Here is a 17,602-nt window from a genome sequence, read left to right as displayed (position 1 = left end):
CTCTTGGCTTGAAGTGTCTCTGGAAGAGTTTTGAATCATAATTGCATTGGGGGTTTTTGGATTCAGGTTGATTTGGCTTGACTGGAATGCAGGGTAGGCAGAGATTGTACTTGTGGCACAGATTTTTCCTTTGGTTGCATTGTACCGGGGAAGCTAAATCAAGAAAGTATTTGAAAGTATCTGACATATGTATTTGACCCAGGTCTAAATGCAGCAACAAAGCTTTGCAGCGCCATCATTGTCCAGCTATTTTTTCTCTGAAATGTCGTGCTTTAATCAGTCATCCCAAAGCAAAGGCCAGGAAATGAGAGTCTTCCCTCCTTCCTGGACACAAAGAGAGATACAGTGGACTCCTGTCGTAGCATCAAAGACTTTAGACGGAACCACATCCTGTTGGGCACAGGGGTCAAACGAAACAACCCAATCACTCTAATGGAGGAACAGGATCATTTGAATCCTAGCTCGGGTCCAGTGCACACTGCACACTTCTGTATTTTGATCATTAAGTTGTGTGTAATTGCATTCATATTCTTTACTGATTCTACCCATTTCTTTTTTTTCAAACTCTCCTGGAACATTCTCAAGCATTCACTTATTGCAGACAATAGTTCTTACATTTCACTCTGCTTTAATTCCTCTGCAGTGTGTATGAACATAGGACTTTTAACACTGGTTGCTGATTGGCTTAGTTGAAGATTTTAGCAACAAGAATGTTCTCAGCTTATACAGTTTGGAATAAGGTAAACCAGGCCGACCTTATTGTGGGCCTCGTTGTTGCACATGTGGTGTTTCTGTTTATTACACAATATGTTCTGAGAAAAAGTGCTCAAAGCTTCCTGTCTCTTGCAGTAAAAATGAAGTGTGTATGTGTGTGTGAGAGGGAGAGAGAGGGAGTGAAAAAGACATCGAAACCAGAGATCCCAGGAAGCAGAGGAGAGGATGTGTCCAGGCATGTTCCCATCATCCCTGTAAATGATTACCAGGAAGTGGAAATAGAGCTCAGAGGGAATGTCTCCTCTAAACGACTGTGAACTTTATCCCACTTTACTTTACTCAGGACTCTACTCTCTGCTCTATGTTGGTGCACCCCCCCCATCCCCCTCCAGCACCCCATTGGTTCCTGCATGAATACACTACATCTTCATGCTTGTGTGACACTTTTGAATGTCTGTCAAAAGGGAAATAAAAGTATTATCTGAGTTTTTTCGCCCCCGCCTACCGGAGTCCTCCTTGTTAGCTAGCATGGTAGACGGGAGGCTAGGGCGACAACGACTACTAGCTAGCTTGATAGTTAGTGACACCGTGTGCTAGCTAGCTTGCTAGTTAGCTAGCACACGGTGTCGCCCCCGCCTCCCGCTTGCTGTGTACCAGTGTCCTCCTTAGGACTAGCTGGCTAAGCTAGCACACAGTGTCCTTCGCTCCCGCCAGCCAAACAGCTGCCCCCGCCGTCGTTAACAGAACTGCGGGAAAGCAGTGCCCTTCTTCTGTGAGGTTTATCTGTGGCTGGCATCCAACGTTATTGTGCATTAACGCCACCTACTGTACTGGAGCGCCCCGGCCTCCCGCCTGTCCCTAATTAAAAAATGGACCAATAGAAGTATAAAGAGGGGTTCCTGCAGATATAGCCACATGCAGGAACGCCCTGAATTGCGCAATTTCACCCTTCTCAAGTATCTTGTGACTGTGCACGATGAGGACACCCTTGTGATGTCACTTATGGGAAAAAGTCTAAGAAGAGGAAGTGTGTGAGCGGAAGCTGTTGACACTCATGATTACCCTTGTTGCAATGATTTATTATTGAAATATTGAAATAGCATGGGCGACCGAGAAAAACAAATTGGTACAATTTAAGGCCAAGTGGCAAACAATAATTGAGGCACTAGGGATGGTAGTGTGAGCATGGGGGTCTGGGCAGATGAGATGTAGTCATTGTTTGTGTGTGTCTGTAAGTTGTTGTTCGTATTTATATGTTTGTATATGGAGTGTAAAAAATATATATATATATTAAAAAATAAACTATATATAATATATATATTTTTTAATGATTACCCTTGTTGCAAAGTGCAACCAGTGGTGTAAAGTACTTAAGTAAAAATACTTTCAAGTACTACTTAAGTAGTTTTTTGGGGTATCTGTACTTTACTTTACTATTTATATTTTTGCCAACTTTTACTTTTACTTCACTACATTCCTAGAGAAAATTATGTAATTTTTACTCCATACATTTTCCCTGACACCCAAAAGCACTCATTACATTTTGAATGCTTAGCAGGACAGGAAAATGGTCTCATTCATACACTTATCAAGAGAACATTACATTTAAATTTTAGTCATTTAGCAGACGCTCTTATCCAGAGCGACTTACAGTTAGTGAGTGTGTAACAGTGTTGCTGCCGTCCCTCTCCTCGCCCCTACCTGGGCTTGAACCAGGGACCCTCTGCACACATCGACAACAGTCACCCTCGAAGCACCGTTACCCGTCGCTCCACAAAAGCCGCGGCCCTTGCAGAGCAAGGGAAACAACTACTTCAAGGTCTCAGAGCGAGTGACGTCACCGATTGAAATGCTACTAGCGCGCACCGCTAACTAGCTAGCCATTTCACACCGGTTACAAGTGCATACATTTTTCATACTGGCCCCCCGTGGGAAACAAACCCACAACCCTGGCGTTTGCAAGCGCCATTCTCTACCAAGTGAGCTACAGGGGACCTGTCATCCCTGGTCATCCCTACTGCCTCTTGTTTGGGGGACTCACTAAACACATGCTTTGTTTGTAAATTATGTCTGAGTGTTGGATTGAGCCCCTGGCTATCTGTAAATAAAATAAAAAACAAGAAAATGTGGCCATCTGCTTTGCTTAATATAAGGAATTTGAAATTATTTATACATGTACTTTTACTTTTGATACTTAAGTATATTTTAGCAATTACATTTACTTTTGATACTTAAGTATATTTAAAATCAAATACTTTTAGACTTTTACTCAAGTATTATTTTACTGGGTGACTTTCACTTTTACTTGAGTCATTTTTTATTAAGGTATCTTTGCTTTTACTCAAGTAGTACAATTGGGTATTTTTCCCACCATTGAGTGCAACCAGCTGTACTGCCTCTTAAAGTATACAGTGCATTTGGAAAGTATTCAGACCTCTTCCCTTTTTCCACATTTTGTTACGTTACAGCCTTATTCTAAAATTGATGAAATACATTTTTTTCCTCATCAAACTACACACAATACCCCATAATGACAAAGAGAGAACAGGTTTTTAGAAATTGTTGCAAATGTATTACAAATTAAAAACAGAAACACCTTATTTACATACGTTTTCAGACCCTTCGCTATGAGACTCGAAATTGAGCTCAGGTGCATCCTGTTTCCATTGATCATCCTTGAGATGTTTCTACAACTTGATTGGAGTCCACCTGTGGTAAATTCAATTGATTGGACATGATTTGGAAAGGCACACACCTGTCTATATAAGGTCCCACAGTTGACAGTACATGACAGAGCAAAAACCAAGCCATGAGGTCGAAGGAATTGTCCGTAGAGCTCCGAGACAGGATTGTGTCGAGGCACAGATCTGGGGAAGGGTACCAACAAATGTCTGCAGCATTGAAGGTCCCCAAGAACACAGTGGCCTTCATCATTCTTAAATGGAAGAAGTTTGGAACCACCAAGACTCTTCCTAGAGCTGGCCTGCACGGCCAAACTGAGCAATCGGGGGAGAATGGCCTTGGTCAGGGAGATGACCAAGAACCCAATGGTCACTCTGACAGAGCTCCAGAGTTCCTCTGTGGAGATGGGAGAACCTTCCAGAAGGACAACCATCTCTGCAGCACTCCACCAATCAGGCCTTTATGGTAGAGTGGCCAGACGGAAGCCTCTCCTCAGTAAAAGGCACATGACATCCCGCTTGGAGTTTGCCAAAAGGCACCTAAAGGACTCTCAGACCATGAAAAACAAGATTTTCTGGTCTGATGAAACCAATAAACTCTTTGGCCTGAATGCCAAGTGTCACGTCTGGAGGAAACCTGGCACCATCCCTACGGTGAAGCATGGTGGTGGCGGCATCATGCTGTGGGGATGTTTTTCAGCGGCAGGGACTGGGAGACTAGTCAGGATCGAGGGAAAGATGAACAGAGCAAGGTACAGAGAGATCCTTGATGAAAACCTGCTCCAGAGCGCTCAGGACTTCAGACTGGGAAAAGGTTCACCGTCCAACAGGACAACGACCCTAAGCACACAACCAAGGCAACGCAGGAGTGGCTTCGGGACAAGTCTCTGAATGTCCTTGAGTGGCCCAGCCAGAGCCCGGACTTGAACCCGATCGAACATCTCTGGAGAGACCTGAAAATAACTGTGCAGCGACGCTCCCCATCCAACCTGACAGAGCTTGAGAGGATCTGCAGAGAAGAATGGGAGAAACTCCCCAAATACAGGTGTGCCAAGCTTGTAGCGTCATACCCAAGAAGACTCAAGGCTGTAATTGCTGCCAAAGGTGCTTCAACAAAGTACTGAATAAAGATTATGAATACTTATGTAAATGTAATATTTCAGTTTTTATTTTTAGTAAATGTGCAAAAATGTTTAAAACCTGTTTTTGCTTTGTCATTATGGGGTATTGTGTGTAGATTGATGAGGATAAAAAAAAACATCAATTTTAGAACAAGGCTGTAACGTCACAAAATGTGAAAAAAGTCAAGGGGTATGAATACTTTCCGAATGCACTGTACATGCCTCCAATAAAACATATGGTTATATCAAGCAAAGACATAATGGAGAACTGATTGAAATCACACTTTGTTGACACAATTACCGTCAGATAGCAGGATGTATGTCTGGGGAAAGTTTGAGGGGTGGAATGTTCTGTCCCAGTCCCTGTTCTAAAAATCCCTGTTATTTCATTTTGCAGGTTTTCTTTCAGATTTCATAAGATTTCAAAATATTTGACGCGGTAAGTGTTGTCAAAATGTTCTATAGAATGGCTATACCTTTGCCATATCGTTGTGTTTCATGACAAATTCTATAATATTAGCTTTTCTCTTGTGTACTTCCTCCATGCAGTGGTGTGGAGGCCAAGATGTCATCGAAGATGCCAAGCTCTAACAACATAACTCAGGCCAGGAGGACAGTACAACAGCTAAAGATAGAGGCCAGTATTGAGAGGATAAAGGTACGGCATGCTGAAAGTAGAAAGCAGTGCTGAGTAACAAAGTAGATTTTACTGGTCCTTACCTAAATGTCTCCCTAAATGCACACCGACTTGCTACTAAGGATAGCCCAATGATCTGTTGTTAGTGTGTGTGTGTCTGTGTATGCACGTGTATGTGTGCTTGGGAGTCTGCATTAGGCTTGGGCGGTATCAAGATTGTCATACCTTCATACTGACCTTGTGCAATACCGGGAAATTCGGTAATACTGGCACTGAATACAAGGGCCACTTTCTTCAAACCCCACTGATCCTCTGTAATCCGAAGGTTAGCAATGCTAACAAGTACATGTACAAACCCATAGGGAATGCTAACTAAATGCTAACAAGCGCAATGCGAACATTTTATACAGTCTCTGACCTAAAGTATTTGCAGGACAGACATCCCAGCTCCTAAAGCTATACAAGTAACAAAAAAATGCAACCACAGTTTACTGCATGCACAAAACAAATATTAGACAGGAAGGCTCTTGATCCAGGAGCGGTATCTCTGCTGTTACCAAACGAAGCTTGATTTTGGAAGAAGCTAACCACTTAGCTAAATAGCTAACTAGCTACTAAATTACCAAACCAAATGCACAACTGCAGAGCATTTAAAACATTTTCGAAGGTTAACTTAATAATTATAAGATATCTAACTGGCAAACATTTAGTTGTGAATTCCATACTGTAACTAGATCCCCTGCCACGTGCTGCACAACAGTGAGTGACTCGCAAGGCTCCAGTCTATCATCATTGTGTGCTTGTATACAAACACCACTTGACTTGGGACTACCGGTAAGCTTTATAATGAAAAATTATTTGACAGGTGAAATAAAGAACACAATCTTCATCTCCTAACGTATTGCACAAGTTGACTGCAGGTATTTACTTAAAAGGTAGCTACAAATATTATTATTATTTAATTTTTTTAAACAAACAAATAAATCGTTTTGATGGTATTGAAAAACCATCCTGTGGCTATTTCCAAATACCCCGGTATATGGTATATATGGTATGCCACCCAAGCATAGTGTGCATACATGTATGAGTGTGAGCATACAGACTCCCGTGTGAGCAGAACCCTCTCACCCACACACTCATGCACACTCTCTCATATCTCCTGTAGGTATCCAAGGCCTCAGCGGACCTCATGCACTACTGTGGCGAACATGCCAAGTACGACCCTCTGCTCATGGGCATACCTGCCTCAGAGAACCCCTTCAAGGACAAAAAGCCCTGCACTATATTGTAATGACCCCTTTATGTACCCTTTATGTACCTGCTTTTTAATGTTCCTGTATTTCTTTTTTTCTACTCATCCACCCATCATGCCTTAAAGCCTTAAAGCCCTTTAATGAAAACATTGTATTTTATCACTCACTTTGAATTTGCCATTGTTACAGACATAACATACAGTGCATCGATACAATACATAGTTCAAATATACCTTGGGACAGTGAGTTTTAATGTGTGTCTGATTTAGCTCAGTGGATTTAGCCGTGGTTTTCGTCCACCCCTTTAACAAGTCTGTTTTAATCGTATCTTCTGTCATTTGTATTACAATGACCTAATTTAATATATTTGAGGCTTTGGAGTCATGGTTGGGACATGTGGCTGTATTGTCTTCTTCCCATTGACTCGTGCCGCGTTCACGTGCTAGTCGGAAATAGGAAACTCAGAAATGTTCGACTTGCTAACTGGTTGAACAGGGCATGTGTATAACTACAACCAGTTAGCAAGTCGAAAATGTCAGAGTAACCTAGTTCGGACTAGCATGTGAACGCAGCTTCATGCTGTTTATTAATAACTTCCTGGTTCAGCAATAGAGGAAGTAGACCCAGGGACAAATATTTTCCAACATAGACATCATCAGAGCCCTCAACCTTCTATTAATGTAAAGAGCAGAAGTGTTTGGTTAGTGCTGAGGATATTTTAACTCAATGCCAATTGTCGGATGAGAAACTGCATTGTACAGCTGAGACAGGTCATTCACAACCTCAGTATACAGCACTCCACCCAGCCAGTTAAACCAGGTGTTACATAACAGAACACTGTGAGCCAAGTCGCCTTAACATATTTACGATAGTGATCATATAATCAATGTATAGGTTGGTATTTTAAAGAGGGGTTTCAGGTACAAGTATTCTGTTGGGCGAGACCATAGAAGGGGCATCAGCTGGGCACATGGGTTGCTATTAATGGTGTAATAAATTATTTTCACTCCAACTATGTGCACTATACCATGTATTTGAACAGCCTGGTCTCATAGACTAGAAGTAACATAGTAAACGTAAATCCGGGACACTCAAATTACACTGAAGAAAAATATAAACGCAACGTGAAGTGCTGGTCCCATGTTTCATGAGCTGAAATAAAAGATCCCAGAAATGTTTCCCTATGCACAAATAACGTATTTCTCTCAAATTCTGTGCACAAATTTGTTTACGTCCTTATTAGTGAGCATTTCTCATTTGTCAAGATAATCCATCCACCTGACAGGTGTGGCATATCAAGAAGCTGATTAAACAGCATGGTCATTACACAGGTGCACCTTGTGCTGGGGACAATAAAAAGTAACTCTAAAATGTGCCGTTTTGTCACACAACACAATTGGGGGGGGGGGGGGGGGGGGGGGAGTATTTCTGTCTGTGGGGAAAAACTAATTCTGATTGGCTGGGCCTGGCTCCCCAATGGGTCGGCCTGACTCCCAAGTGGGTGGGCCTATGCCCTCCCATCCATGGCTGCGCCCCTGCCCAGTCATGTGAAATCCATAGATTAGGGCCTAATGAATTTATTTAAATTGACTGATTTCCTTTTATGAACTGTAACTCAGTTTGTGAAACCCTGTCCTATTGGACAGTAAAAAATAGAATGTCCTGTATGCCCTGTCAGTTAGCTGTTGGGAACATAAAACGACCCAGCTGTATCGGTGTGGTTAGCACAGATAGGCAGGAAAGTAAAATGATGTTTGCATACGCAAAGCCTTACAAGTGTTTGCATTGTGGTGTGAAGATTTTTTTATTTATTCATTAAATTAAATGGATCTTTCTGTGCTGATTTACAGTGATTTCTAACTGAATCGTGCCATTGTTTTGTCTATGCCTTGTCACTAGCAAAAGAGAAAAGAAAACATGTCTGATTGTACTTACCTGGTGCTACTGTTTGTATTGTTGGTGTTAGCTTCCTCCAAAAGGTACTTCATTCATCATAAAGGTCTTGAAATCAGAGACAGGGAGACCCAGTAATCCATTATGAATTCTTGAGCGATGACAATTGTATCTTGACTACTTTTCTCTCTAACAGTGGGTTTACACGTACAATATGCTAAATCAGCCTACTGTTACTTTGTGTGACATCACCAGACAATTCTGATTCAACCAGCATACCAGCAATGGCCTTTATATACCTTTAGGAGATTCTTACGTGACCTTTCCCTGACCCTCTGTGTGAACCTGGTGTATTAAAGACATCTGTATGTGGTTTTGCTCTATAACAAGTGATGGAGCCTTTGTCTCTCTCTCTGCTGCAGTACAGTCTTTCCTGCTGTTATTAAACATGGATTTATAATTGCACCTTGTGTCTTCTCTGCTTCTTTGAAGTCTTTAGTTTTGTTATTTTCTCACTTTAAAATGCTAGTATTTTTTAATTGTTAGTCTGATGATGGGTACTATGGTCCCGTGTGGCTCAGTTGGTAGATCATAGCGCTTGCAACGCCAGGGTTGTGGTTTCGATTCCCACGAGGGACCACTGCAAAAAAGTACGTAAAATGTATGCACTGGATAAGAGCGTCTGTTAAATGACTAAAATGTAATTCTACTACCATGTGCAAGAATCCATTGTGCCCATTATGTTAAGACAATCTAACAATGAATTGAAGCATATTATTAAAATGCAGCATTCAATGTCACTCATATATGAAGGAAAGAATTAACAAATACAGATCTTAATTTGAGGCAGTTTGCTACAGCAGGAAAATAATCCAGCAGTGACAGGTTATGTGGATTATAATGGATCTTTTTGTAGCAGTTGATACATTTTTCGTTAGGGAAAATCAAGTCTGAAATTTCAAAGAGGAAATTACTAACTAAAATACACTACAAGTTTTGCATTGCAGGAAAGTTATCCTGCAACAAGATTCTACATCTGTACAAAGGGGATGCAGACCAAGCTCAGCCATAGGATTCCTACCCATTCAGCAGTTTGGTTCTACTCCAGCCATGTGGCCTAAAGAAAGCTACTGAGAGTTATCTATAGCCTAGCCTTGCTTCCTCTCATTACGTGGGGTGTGTGTTTAAACCTTACCATGGTGAGACTAGAATAGGTCTCGGCCCACGTCCGTCTGGGCCCAAGGAACTGGAGAGAGCTAAAAATAGAAGGTGCCGAAACCCGGGTTTCCACTTATCGAGAGAGGAGGCGCTATTTTGAGGATTTGTCAGCCTGAAGCTTGTTCCCCTTGATTTTCTGACCTTGTCTTCGGGCAGCTGGTGGGTAAACATGTTTTTTTCACTATGAGGAAAGTGGTGGATCGTAACCGAAAGAGACATCTGAGCTATTGTTCTCTCTTGCACATGGTTAATCTCTGCAGCTGGGAAAGCCACAGTAAGTACAGTCACTGTGGATGCCTTTAGGCGCCGTGTCCTGCAGAAGCCTGGCTGCACAGTAGCAGTGTATTGATATCAGTGCTAAGCAGGCGTATCAGATGTGAAGCACACAATGTAATCCTGGTAAGCACAATGTCATTGTGTTCCAGGGCGAGCCTGGTGGGCACATTGCTAAGGCCTGGCAGGCCCACTGACCGCGTGCCTCCCTTGGTGAAAGCCTGGCAGTTACAGTGTCAGTGTGTTGGAATGTGCTGATGTGGGTGAGACGGGGAGGGAGGGGGGCAGCGTTGAACCCATCCCAGCACAGTCCTCTGCACTGTTGACGGTCCCACCCCCGCACAGCCCCTCGGTTAGGCCAAGCCACTCACTCACCCCATTCAACAGTGCAGTGGACCATGCCAACCATGACATCTGATCTACTGTCTACTACCCCGAGGATATTGTTACACTGTTGTTACACAAGTTATTCAGCATTTGTATTTGACGTGTTATTTTCTCTAGCTATCTACACTGTTATTCTGCAGTATTTCTTGTATTATTTGTGTAATCTGTTGAGTAAGTGTAACATGTTGAGTGTAATCTGTTGAGTAAGTGTAACATGTTGAGTGTAATCTGTTGAGTAAGTATAACATGTTCCTGTTGAGTAAGTGTAACATGTTGAGTGTAATCTGTTGAGTAAGTTTAACATGTTGAGTGTAATCTGTTGAGTAAGTATAACATGTTCCTGTTGAGTAAGTGTAACATGTTGAGTGTAATCTGTTGAGTAAATATAACATGTTACTGTTGAGTAAGTGTAACATGTTGAGTGTAATCTGTTGAGTAAGTGTAACATATTGAGTGTAATCTGTTGAGTAAGTATAACATGTTCCTGTTGAGTAAGTGTAACATGTTGAGTGTAATCTGTTGAGTAAGTGTAACATGTTGAGTGTAATCTGTTGAGTAAGTATAACATGTTCCTGTTGAGTAAGTGTAACATGTTGAGTGTAATCTGTTGAGTAAGTGTAACATGTTGAGTGTAATCTGTTGAGTAAGTATAACATGTTCCTGTTGAGTAAGTGTAACATGTTGAGTGTAATCTGTTGAGTAAATATAACATGTTACTGTTGAGTAAGTGTAACATGTTGAGTGTAATCTGTTGAGTAAGTGTAACATATTGAGTGTAATCTGTTGAGTAAGAATAACATGTTGAGTGTAATCTGTTGAGTAAGTATAACATGTTGAGTGTAATCTGTTGAGTAAGTATAACATGTTGATTGTAATCTGTTGAGTGAATATAACATGTTGAGTGTAATCTGTTGAGTAAATATAACATGTTGATAGTAATCTGTTGAGTAAGTGTAACATGTTGAGTGTAATCTGTTGAGTAAGTATAACATGTTGAGTGTAATCTGTTGAGTAAGTATAACATGTTGATTGTAATCTGTTGAGTAAATATAACATGTTGATTGTAATCTGTTGAGTACGTATAACATGTTGAGTGTAATATGTTGAGTAAGTGTAACATATTGAGTGTAATCTGTTGAGTAAGTGTAACATACTGAGTGTAATCTGTTGAGTAAATGTAACATGTTGAGTGTAATCTGTTGAGTAAATATAACATGTTGATTGTAATCTGTTGAGTAAGTGTAACATGTTGATTGTAATCTGTTGAGTAAGTATAACATGTTGATTGAAATCTGTTGAGTAAGTGTAACATATTGAGTGTAATCTGTTGAGTAAGTGTAACATATTGAGTGTAATCTGTTGAGTAAGTATAACATGTTGATTGTAATCTGTTGAGTAAATATAACATGTTGAGTGTAATCTGTTGAGTAAGTATAACATGTTGAGTGTAATCTGTTGAGTAAGTATAACATGTTGAGTGTAATCTGTTGAGTAAGTATAACATGTTGATTGTAATCTGTTGAGTAAATATAACATGTTGAGTGTAATCTGTTGAGTAAATATAACATGTTGATTGTAATCTGTTGAGTAAGTGTAACATGTTGAGTGTAATCTGTTGAGTAAGTGTAACATGTTGAGTGTAATCTGTTGAGTAAGTATAACATGTTGAGTGTAATCTGTTGAGTAAGTATAACATGTTGATTGTAATCTGTTGAGTAAATATAACATGTTGATTGTAATCTGTTGAGTAAGTATAACATGTTGAGTGTAATATGTTGAGTAAGTGTAACATATTGAGTGTAATCTGTTGAGTAAATGTAACATGTTGAGTGTAATCTGTTGAGTAAATATAACATGTTGATTGTAATCTGTTGAGTAAGTGTAACATGTTGATTGTAATCTGTTGAGTAAGTATAACATGTTGATTGAAATCTGTTGAGTAAGTGTAACATATTGAGTGTAATCTGTTGAGTAAGTGTAACATATTGAGTGTAATCTGTTGAGTAACCTGTAAGTGAAAATAAAAATCTCTAAATGTATTCTGCACAGTTACATTGAGTGAAAAATATTATTCAGATTATTTTGATGACCTGAGTCTTTATTGTCCCATACAATCTTCTAAAACCCCCTATACAACCTTCTGCGTATGTCGATGGTAATAACCTGAGTGCACAGGGGTACCCAAGGAGCCGTTTGGGTAGTTACTAAGGGTTGGGGAATGTAAAATTCCTCCTGTGACTGACTTGGACTCCTCCAGTACCAACATAAGCCTTACATCACACCTCACCTACTTTTATCTAAAAATAACCTTTCCCCCAACACCACCAACACAATACCACATGACATCAGTGTCACACCCTCAACCGGTCGGTCACACACCTTAGTTACGACATGGTAACCTTTAACAGTGCTGTTGGGAGGGTCTATCCAGTCCTGTGTTATTAATATATAATATACATTATTATTGATGAAAATATCATAGAATCCATGTAAAAAAAATACTTTGCAGTCTGAGTGAAAAAATATGACAACTATTTTTAAAAAACACCAATAAAATCATGAGTTGTTATATCATTAAACCTATTCTAGAAGATTCTTAAACTCATCTACAATGAGCACATGAGAGCAATGGTTCATTCTCCTCATATCAGATGGTCACTCAGAAACGGGGTTTTCCTATACAAAGGTGACAAGCTCTTGTGATCATGATTAACCAGGGGAAAGCCTGCTTTGCATCAGCTCTGACATCATCCACACACAACGCCAGCAATAGCTTGTGAAGGAAGGAATGAGGAGAGTGGGTTATACAACCTACATGCACAGCAGTGCCTCCCTTACAAAACTTTCCAAGGATGTAAAGTCATGCGCTCTCCACCACACCTTCCGTGTGAAAGGCTAATAAACAGCAACCGGCTCAAACAGCCTTGCAAGCAGCATGTGTTTGATAACTGGGGTATAGTTTACGCTATAACCTCACTCAGCAGAGGTTTTGTAATATGTTTGTTATATGACGCAAATGATATGTACTATGTTCCCCCTGGATATGCACTATTAGTTGAAGCAGTGAACTTTGTTTATTTTCCATTCTACCTTTATTCACCTGAGCACTCACTATTGTCTTGTTCAATAGATAGTTCTGCATGCAAGTGAACAATCAAAGCATGTGTGTACTGAGCAGAAACCTGGATCATCAAATGTGCACGTGAGCACTGTGTGTGCACTTTGCACATGTGCAGTACTTTTCCTAGCGAGGCAGCAGGTAGGTGTGAGGCATTCAAAGAGGTATGCGGGAAGGGCTCTCAGCTAAACCGTGGGCTGAAATCAGGACGGGTGAAAAGGGGAAGCCATACGGATGAATGAGCACGATCATGCTGACCCAAGCAGAACAAAGTGTGGTGGGGGTGGGGCTATTGTCACCTGGCACGAGGATGTCACTGAGTGCATAGAGGCCAGTGTGACCTCCATGATCCGCACGTGATTCCCTATACAAGTGTTGTGGGGTCAAAGTTCAACTAACTTTGTCACATTTCCAGAAATGTAGAAAAAAATGAATGAGAGGGACCATCGAGTTCTGGCTCCAAAAATACTTTTTATTGACCACAATAATACATTTGTGCTTTTGCTGAGAATTGCATATAGATAATGGTAAAAAATTGCAAACATAAATACATTTAAATATCATAAGAAATAACTTAACTGTAAAAAAAAAAAGAACTTTTCACTTGAGTAAAAAAACAGTTGGCATTGGAAACACTGACTGATTGCATAGTATCTTGAATATTCATTGGATATTTAGCCCTTCCCTTTTTAAATAATTACAAAACAAAAGTAACGACAACATCAACAGTGTGAATAAAAAATGAAATTGCAAAAGTCCAGTGTTTCTACAAGTGCTCTGTTTCTGCAGAGAGAGTCCAATGCCTTGGTCCTCTTAACAACAGTGCCTATTTTTGTTGCTATCCCTCTTTCAAGTCCCCACGAGGTGAAGTGCTCAGCCATACATGATTTTATACAGTGTGTCCATATTCTGTTAAAAAGCACAGACGTCGGTTTCGGTCTCGTGACCGAACACAAAATGTGCCTCATCTCGCCTCGACTGCCATAGCCGAGAGTTCAACTCCACCAGTCCCAGTGGATATCCTTCCCCTTGTTATCCCATCTAGACGGCTGGGTCTGATCTTTTTTTCTTCTCGAAATGCCTTATTTTGTTGTCGTTTATCTTCTTTTTCCTCCATCAGGAATTTCCCCAGGGTAGTGTGTCCATCAGGGATCACACTACTCCCGTGCAGAGAGAGTACTTCGCAGGCCTTGCTGTTGGGGGGGGGGGGGGAGGGGGGACCCTTCAGCGCTCTGGGAGGTTGATGATGGGCACCCACTGGTCCATGCAACGGCTCTCCCTGCAGAAGCGGTTAACTTTGCTCAGGGCCGGGTCTTTCCAGGACGAGGAGTGTGGGCTCTGCAAAGACAAGAGAAAAAGAGAGTATGAGTCAATAGTTGCACAAGGATCCTAATGCCTGATTTTATGACCTGTAGGCCTATAGGCCTAATATGACAATAGAATAGATAGAAACCAAAGGGGTTTCACGACTACGAGCAATTAAGTTATTTGCCTAAATGAAAATTCCACAAGTGGCAAGTCTAGATGGCAAGACTATGTGGTGCGCTACAGGACACAAGGAGTGAGTAATTACTGGGTGTGGACATGTTCTGGCAAGTTCAGAGCATGAGTGTCTCAAGTGCATCAGTAAACTAAAATAACTTTGGAGCCATTTTTAGCACCCTGGTATGTTTTAAAGTCACTTTGAAGTCTACATTTAACATATTTTAGTGTATATGAGTGGAAATGGATACTTACAGTGACCAGGACACAGTGCAGGTCCATGGGCTCTCCCCCTTGTTTCCCTCCCCCGCCAAGTATCTCTGCCAGACGCCTGGTGTTGTTCACTCGCAGGATGTTGATGTCATTCTCACAGCAGAATGCCTGGATAAGGGTGAAGTGGATCTGAAGGGCCACGTCCTTTACATCCTCGTCATCCGTTGCCAGGATGCACAGAACCACATTATCTGGATCTCTGGTGAAGAAAGTAACAGACCTTTGGTTAGTAACACAGTAATAGCACATGAATTGCAGACATTCTAAACAGGCATGCATAGACAACAACTACATCATTACAGTTTTAAAGAAGCGTAGCCTACTTACACATTCAATGACTTTGCTGCTTCATAGACCCCTACTGTTATGCATCCTTGGGGTAATGCCGATGAGAGAACCTCTTCCAAGGCTTTTGCCACTGTATCCATCCTACAACAGAGAAAGGAACGAATTGTTAGAATTAACATCAAACTCACATCAACTTTCACATATTCATGGCCAAAGCTCAACTTCTTCAAAAGGAGGTAATGCCAAGGGCTAATCCGTCAGCCTGGCAGACTACAGCCAAGCGCAGGAGCCGGCTTTGGTATACTAGCATTAGCTAGCTAGCTAACAGTACTGTAGGTAGCTACTGTACCTTGAGCTAGCTGCGAGTAAAAGTGATTTGCATGTTGAAACTCTGAAATCGCGTTTGATTTTCGTTGCATGTCACTCCATAATTGACTAAATACGATTGTATGATGAGTACAATGATAGTCAAATACACTGAAACTTTTAGTTCAGGTCAAAGGTGTGCTTCCCTAAAATTACCTGACACCGGCGTTACAGTAGGCTAAACTGCAGTGTCTCGTGAGCTCAACAGAAAAGCTGGCGTTAGCTAGCTAACGTTACATATTCGAATACTGCAAAAAGCTCAACCAAGCCAAGCTAGCTAGCTAATGTTACCTAGCTAGCTAGCTAACTAACCAAACCATATCAAAGTTTAGGTAAAGTTTACTGTAGTTAAAAATCTGAATAAAAATACATTGAAGTTTTGCGCATTCTTTTTCGAAACTTGAACGATTGCATGGCTTGATTGACAAGTTGAAGTGACAGAATAGTCACTCACTAGCAAATTGTACTGACATTGGCAAAAGTAAAAGCGCTTAAAAGTATAGTTTACCTTTCTGTAGAATAATCCCCACTTAGTTCCTCAAATGTCATCTTGCACATAAAATCCAAATAGAAACAATGATATTGCTTGCTGATATGTCACTTTTTGTGCTAGCGAATTTTTTATACTGTACTCCGCTTATCGTTCGCTGTTGAAAATGAAGCAACTCAACTGGTGTCCACGCAGATACTATTGGCAATAATTTGGAGTAATGTCAAACATTTGCATACTTAAGATCATTGGCCACATGCTAATTTACCAAGACCTTTCCGAATAGGGAATGGCTGTAAAATTAGTAGCAACCACTGGTAGCAACAGTAATGAGATAATCTGATTGGAAGACTATTTTAGAGAGGCGCGGTCTGCCTCCAGCTGTTGCATCTACTGTATCTGAGGTAGTGTAAGCATGTTACGAAACCAGTCAAAATGTGAAGGGTAATTTAGTTATTCAAGATAAACGAAAGAAATATTGAAAAAGTTAGCTTAATGCAAATGTTTTATTGCATTCCTATCTGTCAGTGTTGATTTGTGCATTTGGAAAAAGAACACAAGAAAGCATGTAGCAGCCTACTTGTGCTATATCTGGTCTGAGAACATTTGCTTCAGTAACACATTTGCTTCAGTAACCTAAAGATGATGTGCCCACATACACAAACACGTATAGTAGTATCCAAAGGGTGTGAAGAACATGACACACGATGAAAAGTAAAGCGTGGTATCAAGAGGCTACTAGGCTACTCTGAATGCTAAACATCATAGGATGACGCGTGTCAAGAAGTCAAGTTCATCAACCAGAAGAAACAAATATTTTAGCAATTGTATTATTGAAAATTGAAATGGTCTACATCTGATGCTCTGTTCACCTATATTTTGCTAGGAAAATTCTGCAAACCCATCTGTCATGAGAAAGAGCCGCGTGTGAAGATAAAGCAAAGAGACGCTACCAAACAGTTTCTGATTGGACAGTCGGCAGAGCGTGCGAACTCCTGGAGGAGAGAGTAGCCTACAAAAGATTGGCTCGAGAAGGGTGAGAATCATGTGAGGTAAATGATATGCTACAACTATGCATGCAAGAAGAAAGATATGGGTCAAGGTCAATGAATATATGATTGTTTTATTTTTCTCTGTTGAAATACATCCGATCAAATACACTTAATACAGTTTAAGAATTTTAATAAAGGCCTACATTTTAGAGTCCAATCTTCAAACAGGAAAGGTGAAGAATTGCAATCTATTATGCCTGTTTTATCTGGTTCAAACCCCACTCTTTTGCCCCTATATAGTCATCTTTACACATTTGTATTTTTGTCGTCTGAATTTGACAGCCTATTTGATGCAAATGCATACCTGGGAGAATGAGTTCAGGTGGTACCAAATTTAAACCTGGGGGATGAAATTT

General features: G+C 40.7%; 2 protein-coding genes across 2 annotated transcripts in view; one reads left to right on the top strand and one right to left on the bottom strand.

Moving 5' to 3' along the window:
• Positions 1-8,764, top strand: part of LOC311146435 (guanine nucleotide-binding protein G(I)/G(S)/G(O) subunit gamma-12-like) — a 47,480-nt gene extending 38,716 nt beyond the window's left edge. The window contains exons 2-4 of the mRNA XM_084182941.1: positions 4,914-4,955; positions 5,066-5,174; positions 6,319-8,764. Coding sequence (XP_084039067.1) covers positions 5,082-5,174; positions 6,319-6,444 — 219 coding nt within the window. The 5' untranslated portion in view covers positions 4,914-4,955; positions 5,066-5,081 and the 3' untranslated portion in view covers positions 6,445-8,764. The remainder of the gene's footprint in view (positions 1-4,913; positions 4,956-5,065; positions 5,175-6,318) is intronic.
• A 4,982-nt stretch (positions 8,765-13,746) lies between these two features.
• LOC311146430 (growth arrest and DNA damage-inducible protein GADD45 alpha-like) lies at positions 13,747-16,371 on the bottom strand. The gene is made up of 4 exons (XM_084182936.1): positions 16,213-16,371; positions 15,378-15,479; positions 15,033-15,249; positions 13,747-14,633 (listed from the first exon to the last, which is right to left on the bottom strand). The coding sequence occupies exons 1-4, from the start codon at positions 16,260-16,262 to the stop codon at positions 14,520-14,522; spliced, it is 483 nt and encodes a 160-aa protein (XP_084039062.1). The 5' UTR covers positions 16,263-16,371; the 3' UTR covers positions 13,747-14,519.
• Between the last annotated feature and the right edge of the window lie 1,231 nt (positions 16,372-17,602).

This window comes from Coregonus lavaretus, assembly GCF_964263955.1.
Source record: "Coregonus lavaretus genome assembly, chromosome: 19".
In the NCBI taxonomy this organism is placed as follows: Eukaryota; Metazoa; Chordata; class Actinopteri; order Salmoniformes; family Salmonidae; genus Coregonus; species Coregonus lavaretus.
This window is presented reverse-complemented; position numbering and strand designations above follow the sequence as displayed.